This window comes from Copidosoma floridanum, unplaced genomic scaffold, assembly GCF_036245765.1.
Source record: "Copidosoma floridanum isolate Cflo_tuat_1 unplaced genomic scaffold, Cflo_Japanese_pri ptg000014l, whole genome shotgun sequence".
Lineage (NCBI taxonomy): Eukaryota > Metazoa > Arthropoda > Insecta > Hymenoptera > Encyrtidae > Copidosoma > Copidosoma floridanum.
The window spans coordinates 1,133,838-1,148,638 of NW_028321891.1; the positions used below are offsets into that span (position 1 = coordinate 1,133,838).

Here is a 14,801-nt window from a genome sequence, read left to right on the forward strand (position 1 = left end):
CCGCGAGAAGGACGAGAGCGTCCTTTCAAACTTTAATCCCACCTCCGCTCGTCGTTCGATCTCGATTTGCCGTCGCAGGATGCACCCCCCTCCGCCCCGCGAGCTCGGACCGATAGCACTTTTTTTTCGCCCGTGTACAGCAGCGGGGAGCGGTCGCTTTTGTCGAAAGGAGGGACAAGAGCAGTTTTTGTCTCAATTTCTCTCGGCCGGAGCAAAGGCGCGGATCGATCCTGGACACGGCTGCCACCCCCTCCCCACGCTTGGCAGCGTTGGCGTCGCTCTTTTTCCAGCCAAACGCGACGATATCGTTGATGGGGCTTCCACCTTGATCGAGTGGAGTATTTTTTTGGAGCGTCGTTGAGAGCTCCTTCGACTCCGTTGGGCATACTCTGCCCCTCCAGGTGCCATCCGGGGTACTATGGTATGCCAAAACAAAGTAATCGGACTTTGGTCCTTAAGCACATCGTCAGCGAATCTGGAAAGGGGAAAGACGCGCCTGTCTGTGTCTGTCACTTGCATGTACACTGGCTAGTTAGGTATTCATGACTTCCGTAACGGTTGAGTGCCGCTGCGCATACGCCAATTGCATGGGCCGAGATAATCATGCTCGTTTTAGAGGGTCGCGGCCAGTGTACAACTGCATACGCCAGGCGGGGAATTTAATTTTGCAGTCCCTCGTTAGAAGACGTACGTGGATAAGATTTCGCGCGTTGAGGTAAAAATTAACGAGATTGATTTTTTTAATCACTACGAGCTCTTCCGATGGGCTGCGTTAATATACATGTGCGTGCACGTTGACGTCAAGCTCGATGCAATTACATATACGTGCCGTATAATTATGATGCAAGTGACATCAGCGTGTCGCGCTAATTGCTACCCAAATATTCACGAGCGAAGCTCAAACGATGGCTCGGCGACCTCCTCGTTTGAATTACATCAAAGTATGTACTTGGTTAATACCATTGCCTGTGTACGAAGACGCGGGCATGCCAGGAACACCTAATACGGTCTTTTTATCTTTCCGTGAAACAAACAAAAAAGAAAATGAAGAAAGGGAGGTCAAAACAAAGGGGAGAACAGTGGCGCGAGAGCGCGAATTTCTATTAACGAAACAGCCAGAGCCAACAGTGGTATAAGAACGCGGGGCAATTTAATTGGGCGCCCCCACTTCATAATCAACGGAGAGAAGCAGTTTCGCCTATCTCCTCTGAAATGCAATTCCCCGGGGCGCGCGCCTTATCATCGCCGGCCCGTGTGGTACGGGACTCCTCGTTGGTTATATCCACCCCGACCCATCTTTTTTTTTTTTTTTTTTCTTGAACACGGAAACGCCCAGTTCCTGCACATACAGAGACGGGGTCCCTAAGCCGATTGCGACCAGGGCTGTTTTCTCCCCAAGCGCCCACCTCGGCCGTTCGATGGAATTGCGGAGGGTACACGTATGGGTATCGCGTCGAAAGGTGATGGAGTTTCCGGGGTTGGCTAATCGCTTTTCTGCGGATATTCCTCCTTTCTCCCCGGCTCCGTTTGGCCCGTAAATTCAGGGCGAGGCTGCGGTCCGGCTTTTTTGAGAATTTAGGGGTTGCGAGCGTGTACGTAGGGGCGCGTTTAACCGAGTGGCGAATACGTAATTCCTCGGAGGAGGAAAGCGAGGGGGGGGGAGGCATAGGGATAAATAGTTTACGTTTCTCGGGTTGGATTTGCCGGGCAACGGGTTAGTTGAATTTGTGGCTGCCTCCTGCGAACTGTTCGGTACTCCCATGGTGAGCTCGTCTGCGTATACATATCCTTTGTATTCTAGAGAATTTTACATCGAGGTCAGCTCAAGCTCTTCATTATCCCTTGTTTTGTCGTCCTTTTACCATCTTTAGTTTTTTTTTTTTTTTTTTTTTTTTTTTTCAATAGCTTATTCGAGTCAATATCGTTAATGTTATATATGTACGTGAACGTAAGTTATACGGATAGGCGGTGCATGAGCTTTCGATATAACATCTTACACATTTCGATAATCTTTGTGTAAAAGCTTATTTGTATAATGCATGTATATGTAACACTATGAATTTTTAAATTTATCAATCTACATGTGTTGTTTGAAAGATTGTGGTTTGAGGGAAAACTTGGTACTCTGGTAATTTCGGAGGCGTTGAAAAGTACCAAAGATTATATCTACATTTGATCATCGACCTCCGTGGAAAAGATTCCGTCTTTTCCTCAATACAAGGTAGGTCAACGAGAACTTTTTTTCTTCTTATTTTTGACACTTCTCTTTAGCGCTGCAGCGTGGTGTGTATACGCTTTGAGTCTAATCGCTCTAATTATGGTGCCAAAAATATTTATACCTACATTTTAATAACCAGCCCTCACTCGTGAGACTTGCCACCGATGAGAAGGTCGCCCGAGGACACGGTCATTAAATGGAGCACGTTTTTTGAAAAATACGAGCTTCGAGTGGTTATTTGTTAAAAAACGATGTAGGTACATTACAAATGTGGGGCGAAGAAGTTGAAATAAAAAAAAGTGCAGGGCGCAGCAATTGTCCTAAAATACACGGGCGTACCGATACACACGTACACGGTTGTGCGCACAATAGGGCTCGTAATTTCGGGGATAACGATCGCCCACATTTTTTTTTTCCCCTCCGCCTTTCAAAGAGCCCATTACACGGCACTCGAAAAAAACACCCCTGGCGAGCTCTCCAAAACTGACGGCTTACGGGTACGATGTACGACGTAGGTGGCAAACGATTCCCTCGACTTTGCGGAAAATTTACTCGCCGGTAGCCGGACCCTCGTTTGCCACTTTCAACTGCAGCTGTCCGGTGGTACTTTTTTTTTCTGCCTCGCACACTCGTGTACACGCTCGCCTACACCGATAAGTTGAAACTACCGAGCTATTGAAATTTGCATTTTTGCATCGTCCGCTCTTACGGAGCGCCCGTTAGCATTTCAAGCTCACTACTCCTGCTTCTGCTGCCTTTGAAGTACTCCACACAGGCCGATCATTTTCTTCCAGTAATTGATGATCCAGTGTCTCGTGTAAATACTTGACTCGATACAAACAATCTCTATTGCAATTGTATTTTTTTTAACTCTGCTAGATGAGGGAGAATTACATTAGTATATGTACTCAACTGCTCCGTACGCGGTTGTAATGTGTGTCTCCTGATGTGAATTCAAGTCCAGAGCATCCGAGGACTCGTCTATTTGCCTACGAATTTATCTCAAGCTATAACTTGCGTACCCTTGCGAACATGAGAAGAGTACATTCGTTTTTTTTAGTTCATGTTCAGGTACGTATAACGAGTTATAATTAATTTTTTTACACTTGTTTTAATTGATAATTTCGTAATATCTGCTCCTCACCCGAGATCCATCATAATGTGACCACAGGTTTGTTCACACCGTAGAAATCCGGGGACAATGTCTATTTTGCCTCGAGTCCCGGATGATCCTTAATTCGATCTCCTCGAGCGAATCAGTCGCGCGACGATTCCTCGTACCGCTTCGACGAGCGCGCGATCCCTCCTCGATCGGTCAAGCGCACGTCGCAAGCTCCGTCGCACCGATGCATTATGACGGAGCCGTTACGAGTCGCTGCGCCCACGAGCTCTGCAGATGCCTCCCGACTATACTGCCCCGGTCTGCCGCGTAATGAATCGGAAGTGATTTAAGCTCACCCGATGCAGCTGCCATTGTAGCGTTTGTTATCGGCTTGCCCCTTTTTTTGAGGGGGCGGGGGAGTCGTAAATTCTGGCTTCCCCTTTCGCGACCGCGCTAGATTGACGAAAATTAATCGCGGATCCCCGGAACGTTAATTTTTTTCACTCGACCCAAGAGAGAAAGGGGCTGGCGTTTCATTTTACGCGACCCTCCGATCTGGAGTGGATTGATGGCCCGACATCTGTGTACGTAAAAACCTGCACGCGCTCTGGCTTCGTTTCACAACTGATACGTTTGCCGAGTTGAGAAAAAAAAATATTTCGTCTTTAGCGATAGCTGAAACTTCATTTCCATAGGCACGCGATTGAGTCCGCACTTGAGTCCGCGATTTTTCATCAACCCTCGTCGTCAAAACGTTTCTTAGAGGAATAACATACTTGATCGGTATCCGTCCAGAATCGCTTTTTTCCGACGCACAATCGCTCGTAAAACATAGTTTCCCTTTGTTTCCTGTACACGTTCATTCATCATTTTTCCCCGAAATCTGAGCCCTCCCCTCCCCCCGACATCGATTTTTCATCGCGGAGGAAGAAGATACGCGTAAGTTTACAGAACCGAATTTCTTTCCGTGCCAGTGGGTACTCGATTTTTAGCGTAACGGTAAGCCCAAGAGCGATTTCCAATCAAACGCGAGGGCCTATTGAATCACGCGGGCGGTAATCCGGTCGCGTCCGATATCTGGTTTCAGCATGGGGATGCGCGTCCTACGGGGGGTAGCTGTCGGCGTCTCTCATGTGTCCCTTTGACCGCACACCCTTTGTGCACCCTGGGGGGGGGGGATTCGAATGGCCGAGCATCGGAGCTCGCGCGAGGGGTCGATCGTGACTCTTGAGCTTTTTTTTTCTCGATTGTTTTGTCCCCCTTCTCCCCTCCTTGTTTCTCGTCGAGACAAGCGTGTACACCTTCCGTCCATTTGTTCGGTTGGTGGTTGTTTTTGCCGTGACACGTAATCATACGCAATGACTTGCGGGAAAAACAAGAAACCACAACGCCCACCATCACGAAAACGGTGTGTCTCGCTTCTGGATGCTTGGAGCTGTCGAGGAAGAGCCTTGATAAACTAACCATCGAAATTCGGTGTCGATTGTTTTTTTTTTTTTTTTTTCCTTGTCGTAAGCCTTTCCTTTCATTCGAAACGGCACACAATGGAACAAAAACTTGCGTTATCTATAAAAGTTCGGAGCGAAAGAAAGGAGCTCGCTTCGTCACCCACGGAGATCACTTCCGGGGAAACTTGTTAGTTGAACTTAACTGCAGTTAGCACGTATATAGATGAAAATACCAAATCATTTCAGCTGAAGGAAAAGGAAAAGAAAAAAGAAATACGTATATTATATGTTCAAGGTGGTACACGTAGTATATTATTCCGATGCAAACTGTGAAAGTTCGAATCTCGTCGGTTCGCCCATCTAGAGCCAAAAACAACGTGTCCATGCGAGTCTTAGGATGCCACACGGTACACGTGCGAAGGGAAAATAAAAGCTCCCCCTCGACTCTCCTCCGGCGTAAGAGCTTCCAAGTTATACTCAAGTACAATAGCGCGGCCCCAAGAGGCTGCACATACACATATATTATACGTGTATACATTTTCGAGGCTCGTACAACGTGTACCTACGTATAATATATACGCGCACACCTCGACCGCTCATTATGCTCTTCAGAGAGATAACAGTGGAAGAAACACTTTTTCCTCGCGCTCTCCAAGTACATGCAAGACATAGATAACTCTTTGATGGGACGCCCGTGCGACAGTCTGTCTCTCTCATGTTTGCGAAAAAAAAAAAAAAAAATAAATAATAATAATGAAATAAAAACAAGGATCGAAGAAGGAAGCGAAGAAAAAGAAAAACACGAGCGAACAAACGCATACGGTACACAAGGGCGCGAATGATACGGACGGGGATTCGAAGAAAGGGGCATCTTAGCTCTATATTCTTTTCACCGCGATCCTGCTCCCTCCGGTGCCTCCTCTCTCGTTTCCTCGTTACACTCCTTCTTCTCCTTTTGAGAGTCTGCGTAAAAGAGAGAGAGAGAGCGAAAGAATAGCGGGAGGGAGGTGGGCGGAAAGCTTCGCGGATGCGCTAGAGGGAGAGGTCGAAACCAGCTTGGGGTGGCAGGTTGGCAGAGGGGCGCGGGGGCCAACGGTGAGTCTTACATACACCCATAACGTGCATAAGCACACGTACAGACACACGCACACTACGGAAGCCCAGTCCCTCGAGGGAGAAAGAGAGAGCGCACCGTGCAACGCGCGACTAGGTCAAAGCCCAGTGTATACACACTCGTACCTATACCTATATACGTATTATACTCTCTGGTTAAAGAGTCGATGTATATAAATGTATATACATATATACGTAACAGTGCAGGCAGAGTCGAATGAGGTGCAGGGTGTTACCACCAACTACCATCAGGTACATACACTTGAAAGCACCGAACAGCAGAGGGCTCGACCGCCCACTATACACAGGCAAACTTTACGGCTCTTACCCTCCGTCCGTTTTACTCGTCTTAATACAAACGTGTACTCGTACTTATATGTGTATACGTGGATGTACGCGGTAAAAGCTCCGGCGTGCAAGCTACGTGGATGTACAACACCTGCGCGCAGGTGTGCTTGGGAAGGGGGTTGCGTGCGTGCACACCACCACCACCAGCCCCGCAGCCATCAGGAGCAAAAAGAGAGAGAGTGTAGGGCTGTACCTAAACATCAAGGCATGCCGCTATGATACACAACCGCCGCTCGCGAAAACGTGGACTCGCCTGTCTCGTTTCTCTCCTGCTCTCGCGTAAGCGTACATATGGCCGTATACCGCCGCAGTCGAAATTTCATCACAAAGGAGCGCTAACGAGTCTCCTCTCCCTCTTTTACCGATACCAGCCACGTTATGGGCACACGTACAACAATACACCTGCAATAGTCCTCCCCCTCGGCTACACATGTGATGGCACATGTGTGCACACTAGTATACAGTCTCATCGGTATATCGATGTTAGGTGGCGGAGCAAAAGCTGCACGGGGCGCAACGATCGGCCGCGCAGTAGTGCAAACTGCGAGTGCGCCGACGAGGAGGAGGAGGAGGTATAAGTACCGCCGTGCGTATATATACATCTAGCTGTTCCTGGTAGGTGGAGGAGGATATCATAGCTTTGGCTGTCTCTGTTCAGTGCCTCGCTGACCGTCGACGGAGTCGCACGCGCCACCCTCCGCCGATCCCTCTTCTTCCCCGCGAAAAAGCTCGGCCCGTGTATACTATACTCTCCGACTCGTCCTCCCGCTGTTTGGCTCGTGGTGGCCAGCGCGTCCACGATCGGTGCCAATGGCCCCCCACGAGAGACGCCGAGTAAAACCGCACGCCACCAGGGCCGAGTAAACAAGAGGGGAGGGACGAGGAGGACGGCCTGCACAACAGGAGCAACGACGGGACCCGGGAGATGCCGGACTCGCGGGCTTGCCCAAGGCTCGAGCGGCAGGGGACGCGGGCCCCGAGAACGGACGAGAGGACAAACAGCTGCAACCGCCACCCGGGCCCGCCAGCCGCCTCTACTTTCACTTCCTTCTCAGACTTTTTCTTCTTCTTCTTCTTCTTCTTCCTCTCCGCCTACGCTGCCTCGTCGTCGTCTTCGTCACCATCGACGGCACTCTCCTCGTAGCCCGACACATCCATAGAGTGCCGTCGTCCTTCTTGCTCTCGTTGTTGATATTCCTGTTCCTGTTGTTGCTGTTGCTGTTGTTGTTTTTGTTGTTGTTGCTGCTGCTGTTGTTGTTACTGCAGGAGTTAGTTATTGTTAAGTGTGCGAGTGCGTGCGTGCGCGTGTCTGCCTCGATCTACGCGTTCGAGCCGAGCCGAGCAGTGATATATATATATACATACATATATACATGTATTATTGCGTGTAAATTATTTGTACACATGCTCAAAGTTACGAGCTCGTGTTACACACATCGTGCAACCTTGTTGTGAAAACGAAATCGTGACTGGGTTCGATCCATCCCCGAACGCCGGGGAACTACACCTACACGCGCAACTCTGGATTTACGCGGCTTATAGTATTGTTAAAATATTCAAGTACTATGTGTTTATTATAAAATAGTAATATATACTGTTACGTTGTAAGCGAACGAAAAAGCATAGAGTTTCCAAAGGCCTACGAGGTGTTACATATTATATATATCCATACAAACGAGCGGATTTTAGACATCAATAAGTAGCACACACGAATTCCTTTTTTTTTTTGCTGCTCTAACTGCACGAGTGTCAAGAAAAAAAAAAAAACTGAAAAAAACTATAGAATAACCCGTTAGCGTCGAGCGTCGCCCAAAGTACGAAGGGCGTACATCAGAGGATCGAGTAATCTATAAAATCACATAGTCTATAAAAAAAAAGGAAGGGAGCACGTGCTCGCTCCCCCGTTGGCGAGCAATCGGCCGAGGGACGATAAATTTCGACGCGGAGCCGACCGTAGCGGAGTCAAGCCACCAAAGGACAAATACTCCATGAAAGCTTGATCGAGGGGAGCACTGCTCTTCCAGCGCGCTATCCAAGGAGCCTCGGCTGGACGTCGAAACGAATAATGAGGATGACGGCGATCGGCGCCGCGGGAACTTAGACGGAGAGCCCCGAGGCCCCCAACCTCTACCTTCCCTGTACACGTCCCGCGGAGCTCGGCCGGCAACATGGACGTCGCGGCCTCGGCTATGCTGGACGGCCTCAAGAACAACCGCATCAGCAAGCTCGCCCTCTCGAAGTTCCTCTCTCAGAGCTTGTGAGTAGACTACCCATACATACACGCACATGTACATACCATCGCTCTGTCATTCGCCTGTGATCTTTTTCTCTCTTCTGTTCTCTTTCGCCCTCGATCGGTGTCATTATCGCCCCGCGACGCGGCATCTCATCATCCTTCGATCGACCGAGGGGCCGGGAAGGTATGCGCGCCGCGTTCGTGCGGGGAATGCCGTGCATGGGGAGCGGCTGACGGGAGAAAATTGCATTTTTATTAGGCCCCGGCCACATTTGTACGTGTACATCGGCGGGGACCGATTTTTACTCTCGACCGGGGCTGTGTTTGACGAACGACCGTGTGATCGCACGTGTTTCATCGTCGGAAAGGGTATAGAGCGATCGATGTACGTACGGGAAACTAAGCGCTATCGATCGGCTCGACGAGACTTTGTCTGCTGGTACATTACAAATGTCACTTGGAGCAGATATACCTTACAGCTGGGACTAGAACTGGAGGGGATATGGCTACCGGGCGTTTTCGAGGACACGAAATTTACTACAAAAGATGGAGTGGAGGACTTGTTTGCGCGTTACACGTTAACCGAGAATTTTCGGTTCCATTGGAACAAACATCGTAACTGTGTCAAGACATCAGAAACACGCGTTGATAGCTTGAAAAATATGGGATCGATTGGAAAAATGGAAAATTACCGTGTAGAGAGGGGCACTCGCGCGTTCGGCTTGAATCAATATCAAGTGTGTTATGAGTCAAGCGGGGGGAGATAAACGACGACAGCCAGCAATAATCTCCCACGAGAGTGGGTGTAGCAGCAAAAGTAGCGGAGATAAGCGGTCGCCTCGTCGAGCTTTTTTTTTTTTCTTTTTTGCCCCTCGAAATTTATGCGTGCCGCTTGTACGCGCGAGTTTCGGGACATATCGCGGTAAATCATTAATCTTTCACCAAACAACCTCCCGTGCACGGCGTACATAAATAACCCGGGCTCTCTTCTCTCTTTGTTTTATATACAAACGAGTGATGTCGGTTTGCCTTTGGGAATCGAATATATACATATATGTATGTTCAAAGGAGGTGCTCATTGGTGTCGAAAGCAGGAGAGACTTTCCAGTTGACCGTCTTTCTCGGAGTGGATGCAACGTTTGTGTGTCACAGTCAGTCGCGTCAGCCCTGAAAAATTCAATTAACCCGAGCCAAGGGGGGTAAGTGCACGCGCCGTATGCGGTACACTGTAACCCATCCGTATCGCGTGCGGCAGCGGGCGCGCGTGTCCACGTCTTTTCGTGTTTCACAAAATATGAATATTTGATCGATTCCCGCTCGGCCCGCGCCGCTGTTTATTTACAAACGTGGGCTCCTCTTGGCGATCGATACACCCGCCGTACGTGTAATTGCGACCAAACGAGAAAACACAAAAAACAAAACGTACCCCTTTTGTTTCACCGGGCAACATTGACCCGTACGAAACCCCTCCGACTCTCTATATGTCTCTCTCTCACGACAAAAACATCGATCGTCGCGTACGCGTATCGTGAAGCCAAGGACCGTCGTTTCCCGTGGAGTAAAAAGAAAAAAAAAAAAAAAAACTGAGGATATTCATCAGACGTTTGGCCGCGTTTCCGAGTGCCATGTAGCAATGTCCTCCCTCGTACGGCAGTAATATCGCAACGTCTGGGTGCTAATGCCGCCCCATTAACTTTCGCGTCGCCGGCCGGACTACAATCCACTTGGCTCCCACCACGTAACGCGACGAACGAGAAGTGCGTGTGGCCAACGCGTGTATCGACGTACTCGTGTCCGGTGGGCCGCGTTAATAATATCCCTCTCACTATAACTCTATTGGTCCGCATCGATTAATCACAAATTTTTATCGTGCTAATCCGCTGCGAGAGTCGCGATGGTGGTGGCGCTTCGCGGGTTTCCCCCGAGGAGCCGAAATTTACTCGCGAGGCTGGCTTGCGGTTGAGGTTTGGCTCGAATCCGCAATTTTTGCGCCTACGCGAGTTTGCGATATCTATTCCGGTGATGGTTTTCGGGTTGCGATGCGGGCTCCATTGTGTCGGAAGGAACGGATGACGCTCGCGTGTTTTTTAAATCTCCGTTGTTGCCCGATTCTTTTGAAAATCTCTGGATTATTTTCGCTGAAACCCGAGGCCAAAGTGAAATGTTGACCGCCACCCCGAGAATCCGACAAAACACTTGTCGTTTTTCCCTTCGATCGCGATAACCCTTTGCAATCCATTTACGAACGAGTCAATAGGAATCGCCGGCAAAGCGAGGGGCAAAAATAAAGCCTCGCTCCCGTTCTAATCTCATTCGAGTTAAAAGCTCGCCGAGCAAGCCACTACCAATAACCCCCCCGAAGACCAATATCAGTTAACCGGCCCCGCGCCGAGTTTTTATCCGGCCGATAGTGTGCCACCCACCCTCCAAATGGATTTTGTCTCGAGCAGATACTGCATCGAAGGTCCGGGAGCCCTTCTCGAGCGTTCCAACTTCCGCCTCATAAGCGAGCTGCTCTATCTCTGCTTTCTTTCCCTTCCCTCCCTTTCTTTTTTATCGCGTTTCATGTCGCACAGCCGCCGCGGCTCTAAATTGTTTGCTTTGAGTTTGCTCCCGCCGCAGTCAAACGGCAAAAGAGGCCTTTGTGCCTTGCACCCGAGCCCGCGGCTCCGCGCGATTTCGCGAGCTACAAGCCGATGTTGATTACGACGACCAAGAGAGTCGAGGATTTTTGTTTAACCTTTTAGCTGGGCGAAACAGCCGTGGACAAAGGAATTTAAAAAAAAACGGAGGGACGCGGGGCTGTGGTCAGTACCTTTGTGCTACTAACGAACGATTGTTCGAGCCGAGAGATTTTTTCTTTGAGGCTTCCGCGGCTAATTGCTCGTTTCGCTGTGCCGTGCTTTTCGTTTTGACTCGAGCGCGTAGTCGAGCCAAAAAAAGGCCGCAAAGCGTTTGGCCGTACGGGCCGTGTTGAAAATCGAGAGATACAAGGGCCGTGTAATGTTTTTTTAAAAGCGCGATCGTTTCGTGTCCAACGCGTCGATTATTGAAGGTGATTAAATTCCAGGGTTAATTACAGCGTGTTTTTGCTGTGCGGCTCGATATTTTCAGTGGTACGAGTCAACCTTTCATGCGGCGGCTACGACATGTTCATCAAATATTCATTTACAACTTTCAAATTAACTGTTTGACGTGGTCGAGTTTATTGTCGTGTAAATTTAGTTACAAAATAATTAAACATCAATCGATTCAACGGAAACTGTAATTTTCCTTCACTACGCCTGGTACAAAAGTAATTTCACGTGGAACTATATTAAATTTCCGAATGGGTCACGGTAATTTTCAAAAGTGTTTTATGCTGCTGGTAAAGTTGAAAGAAAAAAAAAAAAAAAAAGAAAAAAAAAAAAGGATCTTGGTTGCCTCTTTTCGGGACACGCTTACTCAAGTTTTCCCCGGTAAACTCGAGTAATCCTTCTTACTTTGGGTGCAACTAGCAGACTAAAAAATGCCTTGTTTCTTTGAGGCGCGATAAAACCTCCAAGACTGCCAGGCGGAAAATTTGTCGTGGGGCATCCAAGCGGGCGCCGGATATTTTCTTTTTTCTTGTTTTCCACGTAAGCTTCGCGCCGTAGTCCTTTCTTTGAAAGTTTTAAAACCTCGTTACGAGTAATTTTGGTACAAAAATGCTGGAATTTTGCAAAATTTTGCTTATCATTTTTCATTCGTTTGAATGGAACTTTATTGTCAACTAACAATGTCAAAGCATTCATTGCTACGGGCTTTAACAAGGTTATAAATAATTAAAATGAAATATTTCGAGAAATTTTTTTATTTCATCAGACCAGTCTAGTTTTCATTAAATTATTCAGTGATCCATTTTGAGAAAACCAATTTTAGGTAAATTTTCAAACAGCTTCGTTACATCCACCAAATAACTTGAGAGTGAGTACATTTCAATATTAATGCGCTTCGGTTCATTTTCGAAAAGTAACGTTTGTTCCCGGTCTCATTAAAATCACGAGGAAAAGAAAAAAAAAAAAAAAAAAAAGCATATATAAAAAGCTGCAGCAGCGCACAATCAAACAAAGAGCTTTTATTTCCATCCGACGAGAAACGGCAACAGAAGCGTGTCAGCCTCCACGTCATAGTGCACGTGCACACGCTTTCAAAAGGAGAGCCCTACAATTAATCAGTTGGCCTAGCGCGCCAAACGTATCGTCGAAACTCGACTGGATGAAAAAAATAAATCGAGAAAAGGGGTGAACGTGATAATAATGAAAACTCGTGGGAGACGTGTAGGTGATGTGTCAGAATCGAGATTCGAGTAACAAAGAGCTCTCGAATGGTAAAGGACGAACATTCTCGTTTCGCGCCTGTGTCTTTTTATAAGTACGAGCTGCTCGCCATCCACTGATCGATTATTGTCTTTTACGGTCGCAGTATCTATTCCCGTATTAGTGGAATTGATAAAGAAGTACGTGTGGTGCGCTCGCCCTTTTCTTACCCTTCGCCTCGGTTTTTATACCCGTGTCGGACCAAACTCGGACTTGTACCACTTGCTACGTGAGAGCTCCTCTTTCCTCTCCCCCTTCCCCCTGAAAGTTTCGCTGATCATTGAATTAAGTACAACTCCAGGTTCGATAAAACTTTATCGACGGAACTTTTCCGGCAGAAACTTATTATATTTTGTATCGCTTTTCCCCCGGCCGGACGAGATACTCAAAAAGTATTTTGTACCCTGCAGTTGGGGTTCGTACAGAAACCCAAATTCAGGGTTACTTTTTTTTTTTTTTTTTTTTTTTTTTTATAAGTAAAACGTTTCTGATGTCTTGAAGGCTGTATCAACAGCCATAAAAGAAAAGTTGACGATGAGTTGGAAAAGTTGTAAATGAGGTGATTCATCGGTAAATTCGAACACGCGATATCGCTATGAAGTTATGATATATTAATTTGTGTAATTAATCAAGTTTCGAAGAATAATTACCTTAAATTGGGGACTCGTTTGCGGAGAAAATATTTAAAAAGATGGTCCGCGTTTGACACAGCTCTTGTGGCTGCCTCACACACTCTTATAAGTATCTACTGGGTGGGTTACATTTGTTTTGCATCGAGAAACCATCACGCAAAAATATAATGTAGTCGATGTAAAAATCATTATCACCCGCCACGATAATTAGTTATTCATTTATCGTTGATTATCTTAAAAATTAGTACGATCAATTTTTGCATCGGCTGGCACAGTCACCCACAGTCGAACCACTTTAATAATCCAACGAATCGATTGTCAATTTGTTTGAAAGCAGCGATGAACGGAGTACAGTTATAAAGACGTTTTTTTATTACAATCCACGAAAATACATACTTGGGCGTGCTTTTGACGGACAATAGTTCGCGCAGAGCTCAGTCGAAAAGCAAAGCGCGAAAAGCTCAAGGAGTATACCAACAAAGTATAGTTCGGAAGCGAGAAAAATGAGTGACCCGATGAAAAGCCATTAAGGTTATTAACAGCCGAGCCGGCCAACCACGATCGCACGGGGCAAATTTACCCAACGACGTGAATTTCCCGACCACCACCACACTGCTGCTGGTGCTGCTGCGTCGACAACAAAATCGAATAATAATTCATGATCGATGGAGGCAACGACGACTCATCGTTTTCTCCGCTTGTGGTACCAACCGCGTTGTAACTCGTTGTTATCATGTTTGCCGATTGTTATTGTGTTTACAATGACGACACGCGGGCTGGCCTCCAGCTTTCGGATCGAAGGTGCCGGGAAGGAAATATAAGATGTAGCCATCACACAATGACGAATCGTCATTTTTTCGTGGGATGTACATAATGTTCCTCCATAGTAAATATCCTAAATAAAAATAAAACACTTTGGCTTTCACCGTATGTGTCTCGAATACTATACCGCGACAAAGTCGTTCGGCAGCTTGTGTTCGTGATTATAGAGCCGAAGGTTGGCAATGCTCATCAAGCAATTACACAAAGTACGCGCACGAGCGGGAGTTTATCGGACTATGTGTGTACACACACACACAGAGAGAGAGACCCGTGGATCGATGAGGAGTAAGGGGGGAAGGCGTCGGGTATGACGAGAATTCGCAAAGTGGTCGCAGCCCCTGATGATGTCGTATACATACGTGTACCATTCCTCGGGTGGAACGAGAAGAAGAAGGAGAGGAGAGACGGTACGGGAGATCGATACGCGGCGGGAGTTATTAGTAACGAGGGTAATTTTGGAGCGTGGATTAATTCACGAGCCTCCGGGCAGCTTCCTCCTTCTTCGTGGCGTGTATCACCGTCGCTGCATGGACTATACTCGCCCG

The 14,801-nt window shown here is 47.6% G+C and overlaps 1 protein-coding gene across 8 annotated transcripts in view; it reads left to right on the forward strand.

The window, feature by feature from the left end:
• Window positions 1-14,801, forward strand: part of Syt7 (Synaptotagmin 7) — a 140,991-nt gene that overhangs the window by 82,016 nt on the left and 44,174 nt on the right. For 3 of the 8 annotated variants that reach the window (XM_014351959.2, XM_014351961.2, XM_014351963.2), the window contains exon 1: window positions 8,035-8,486. The exons of the other annotated variants lie outside the window; for them this stretch is intronic. In XM_014351959.2, coding sequence (XP_014207445.1) covers window positions 8,398-8,486 — 89 coding nt within the window. In that variant the 5' untranslated portion in view covers window positions 8,035-8,397. Of the gene's footprint in view, window positions 1-8,034; window positions 8,487-14,801 lie in introns of those variants that run through there. 8 annotated transcript variants of the gene reach the window in all.